This window comes from Salvia splendens, chromosome 2 (genome assembly GCF_004379255.2).
Source record: "Salvia splendens isolate huo1 chromosome 2, SspV2, whole genome shotgun sequence".
Taxonomy (NCBI): domain Eukaryota; kingdom Viridiplantae; phylum Streptophyta; class Magnoliopsida; order Lamiales; family Lamiaceae; genus Salvia; species Salvia splendens.
In genome coordinates this window covers 22,373,515-22,378,358 of record NC_056033.1, presented here as the reverse complement: position 1 = coordinate 22,378,358, position 4,844 = coordinate 22,373,515, and the positions used below count along the sequence as shown (strand labels likewise).

The 4,844-nt window shown below is 50.1% G+C and overlaps 1 protein-coding gene across 1 annotated transcript; it reads right to left on the bottom strand.

Moving 5' to 3' along the window:
- Positions 1–822: 822 nt before the first annotated feature.
- Positions 823–1,230, bottom strand: LOC121776346. Its single transcript, XM_042173524.1, has one exon. It carries the CDS (start codon positions 1,228–1,230, stop codon positions 823–825), a length of 408 nt encoding a protein of 135 aa, XP_042029458.1.
- Between the last annotated feature and the right edge of the window lie 3,614 nt (positions 1,231–4,844).

Here is a 4,844-nt window from a genome sequence, read left to right as displayed (position 1 = left end):
GGTTTGTACAAACCATGTGGGTGTGATTTAGACTTGGCTTGCATGCAAATTATGCATCTTTTACAAATTCTTTCAACATCCACACGCATTTTAGGCCAAAAGAAATGTTCATGCAAGACATCCATTGTCTTATGGACTCCAAAATGCCCCATTAAACCACCACCATGAGCTTCACGCACAAGAAATTCACGCATAGAACCATTAGGAATGCACAGTTTATTTTCTCTAAACAAATAGCCATCATGCCTATAGAACTTGTCAAATGCAGCATGCTCACAAGCTAAATAGATAGAAGAAATGTCCGGGTCATTATCATACATTTCCTTAATCAATTCAAAACCAAGTACCTCCGAGACAATGCATCAGCCACAATGTTTTCTTTTCCCTTTTTGTATTTGATTACATAGGGAAATGATTCAATGAATTCCACCCACTTAACATGTCTCTTGCTAAGCTTACCTTGACCTTTCAAGTACTTGAGAGATTCATGATCCGTATGAATTACAAACTCTCTAGGCCACAAGTAATGCTTCCATGTTTCCAAAGCTCTAACCAAAGCATATAACTCCTTGTCATACGTTGGATAGTTCTTTTTTTTTTTAATTAAACACCATTACGGTGGAGGGTTCGTGGGTCCCTCATCCCTATATATCAAAAAGGGGGATTACAGAACGTGGCCACACCCGAAAGTGGTGTGCCATAGCAAAGGCAAGAGTAGAAAGCGGTCCGACTCCACACGGCTCGGACCCCATCCTACTCCCTTCAAAAGTGCAATTAAACAAAACAAAGGCTCTATGATCTTCCATCTCCGAGTAACCGACTCTAGTATCCGTCCCCATCTAGGGTTCGAATGTTTGGAACACCCATTCGGTCCAAGCGGACGAAGTCCATGTGGCCTCTTGGTGCAGAATTATGATCCAATTGTCGACCGCTATCAAGCCTTAGGCCCATTCTCGCAAGGAAATCCGCCGCCTTGTTCCCCTCCCGGTGTATGAAGGTGGCTCGGAATTTAAGTTGGCGCTTGAGCAGGATCAATTGCGCCACTGCTTGCCGAGCTAGAGCCGGCCCCCACTCTGCTCCATTGACCAGATTAATGGCTTGCTCGGCATCTGATTCGATCCAGATTGGTAAGTCAAGATCCTTGGCTAAGCGCAGCCCATGGATCATGGCCGTCAGCTCAGCCTCCAGAGCCAAGTGTGCTTCAAGGGGCGTGCTAAACGCCACCAGCATGTTGCCCGAGCTGTCCCGAATGATTCCTCCCCCCCTGCTTTGTTGGTCTCTTCATTGAAGGAGCCATCCGTGTTTAGTTTAATCCAAGGGTGGTCCGGGGGGTCCCATTTGATTGCCATGGCTAGCGGCTGCGCCCTAGCTGGTTCCACTTGTTGCGGGATGTTGATTCTAAGTTTGACCCCTCGCCAATGCTTCGGCTTCAAGTTCCCGTTGCCCATGGAGTTCCGGATGAACATGTGGATCTGCCATACCACATTGTGCGGATTGAACCTCGTGTCTTGGTGCCGGCTCCTGTTTCTTTCTGCCCAGATGAACCACAAGATGAGGTAGGGGATGGCTCGGCTAAGGTGCTTCTTGTTCGATTGGTGACATCTTCGCATCCAAGTTTCAATTCTCGTTGGGATTGTGTCATTGATTGAGAGGCGGGGGGTCGCCCCATCAAACCACGAATCAAACTCATTCCATACTCTGCGAGCTCCATAACCCTGAATGAAGAGGTGTTGGAGGGACTCAATATTCGGTCGAAGAGGGCAACATTGGCACTTGGAGGCAAGTTCAATCTCCCGCCACTGAAGTTTTGTGTCGACTGGCACCCGATTGGAAAGAAGCCTCCAGATGAAGATGGCTATTGACTTAGTGAGGCCCGCCTGCCAAACATAACCCAGGCCTTGAACGATCTGGTTCCGCCCTCGGAGTGTGTCCCACGACGATGCTACCGTGAATTCCCCGTGCTCAGAGAGGGTCCACCGCGGGATATCCTATTCGTCTTGGAGTATCGGGGTGCTGAGGATGCGATCAATAATATGCTGTGGGATGCCGGCTTGATCGTGCAGGAGTCGGAGCTTGGGTTCATCCCAAGTGCCATTTGTAATGAACTCCGAGACCCGGGTGGTAGGCATTCCCCTATCATCAAGGCTGAGGTCCTTGAGTGGGCTGTTGCCAAGCCAGATGTCATCCCAGAAGTAGATATTCCCTTGCCCCACAAGCCACCTCATGTACGGTTGAGCGAGAGTCCAGGCTCTAGAGAGCCTCCTCCATGTAGGGCTACTCCTGCTCGGCGTTCTCAAGGTAAGTGGTGTGGAGATGGAGCAATACTTTGCCATCATGTATTTTGCCCAAAGGGAGTTTTGTTCCCGGAAGCGCCACCATAATTTTATGTTGAAAGCACGTAAAACCTCCAAAGTTTTCCGAATCCCGAGACCTCCTTCCTCGGTAGGGCGACACATTTGATCCCATCCTATCCAATGGGTTCGCTTTCTCTCACTCGTAGATCCCCAAAAGAATCGGGCCATTTGTTGATCAAGTTGTTTTAAGGTGCCGGCAGTGGGCTCAATGGCTTGGAAGATGTGTAAGGGGATCGCTTCAAGGGTGCTCTTAATCAGCGTGAGCCTCCCTCCAAAAGATAAGTGCCGGTGTGCCCAGCCCGAGATCCTTCTTGCAATCTTTTCACGTAGGAAGAGGAACATGTCCGTGCGCTTTACACCACGGTAGATGGGGACGCCGAGGTAGAGGAAAGGAAAGGTGCCCCTAGTGAAGCCTCCTTCCGCTTGGATCGAGGGTGCCCAATGGTCATGGATTTCGGCGATATAGAAGTTGCTCTTGGTGAGGCTGGCTTGTTGGCCGGAGACATTTTCATAGTTCTCGAGACAGGCTCGGAGCCGGCGTAGGGGGTTTGCCGCCGCTTGTGTGAATATTATAATATCATCCGCATAGGCTAGGTGGCTGACCTCAATGCATCTCCGGGAGGCCTTAAACACCATATCCCTTTGGCCAAGTATGAGCATATCCAAGGCTCGAGACAGGTAGTCCGCGGCAATTACAAACAACGCAGGGGAAATCGGATCACCTTGTCGGAGTCCCTGTGTTGATCTGAAGAATCCTGAAGGTACCCCATTGACAAGGATCGAGAACCAACACGAGCCTATGCACCTCTCCATGAGTGAGATCCATGTGTCCGGGAATCCCATTCGCCGAAGCACCTTGAAGAGGAAAGGCCATTGGATCCTATCATAGGCTTTCGCCATGTCGATCTTCACCGCTACATTAGGCGCTGGGGAGCATCTTGCAAGTTCATGGAACATCTCTTGGGCCAACAGAGCGTTATCATTGAGGAGCCGCCCTTTCACGAAACCACTTTGGTTTGGGGAGATGACCTGTGGAAGGAAAGGGGAGAGTCGAGTTGTGAGTACCTTGGTGATGATCTTGTTAAAGACGTTGCAGAGGCTGATGGGTCGGTAGTCAGTCCATGACTCGGGCGACGCCTTCTTTGGGATGAGGACAATGCTTGTGGCCGTAATACTTCGTGGCAGGAAAGCCCCTCTGAAGAACTGGCCAATTGCTTCCACCACCTCCGGCCCCACAATAGTCCAACAGGCTTGGTAGAAAGTGGCGGAGAAGCCATCGGGACCCGGTGCATTTGCGATGTCCGCAAAGTGCTCGGCTGAGTGTACTCGCTGGATAAGGTCAAGGTCTGGCTCGTCTAGAACCGGATTGCTGGGCGCTAGGAGTTGTTGGTAGAAATCTACCGCTGACTTTTTTATTTCGGCCTCCTCAGTAAGCTCCTGGCCGTTGACACGAATCGAGTGGATGCGTAGGCGAACTCTTTTTTGTTTCACCCAGCTTTGATCGAACCGGGTATTTTTGTCGCCCTCCGCAAGCCATCTCAGGGCTGCCTTTTGCCGCCAAAAATCCTCTTCCATTTTCAGCAACATGATGTACTCGGCAATGTATTTATTGATCATTGTCCTATTTTCCGGTGTTGGCCTTGCCTCGAAGATGGATTGGGCCACGGTAATTCCTTCCTCCTTTTCCTTGAGGTTGGCATGGATGTTCCTAAAAACTTCTTTGTTCCACGCCTTTAGGGCTCTTTTCACTCTAGCATGTTTGATTTGAATATTTAGGAGTCCACTCGCCCCATGTCGGATCCACATCATTTTGCACTACAGCCATGAACCCCCCATGTCGGATCCACATGTTCTGGAATCGGAATGCCTTGCCTCCGATGGTAGTGTTCAGCGTCTTACATCTTACAAGGACCGGCCCGTGGTCCGAAGCAACCTGAGGGAGGTTCGTAACCTGAGTAGCTTCGAAGGCCCTAGCCCAACCCTCACTAACAAGCACTCTATCCAATCTTTCAAAGAGGCAGTTTTTGGCCCATGTGAATTCCGCACCATCGAACCCCGAATCAAGGAGCCTACAGTCTTCAATTGCCTCCGCGAAGTCGACCATCTCTGCTTGCCGGTTGGTGTCGCTCCCAACCCTATCTCGGTGTGATAGGATGGTGTTGAAGTCGCCACCAATAATCCATGGTGATCCTTCGAGGGGCCCAGCAATTTCTCTCATCTTATCCCACAGGAGGTGTCTTTCGGATCTTGTGCATTTGGCATACAAAGCCGAAACGGCCAGCGGCCTAGCAATACGGTGGGACTTGAGACGCCCATGTAGGATTTGTTCCGAATCACAATCAATATCAAAAGTGGATCCCTCTTCCGCAAACAACCAGAATTTTCCGGTCATGTTCGATCCAATGTAGGACAGCCCCAGGGCCTTGGAGAACCGGTCCGGATCCGGTGTTGTGAGTGGTTCCATTATAGCAAGGAATAAAACATTATGAG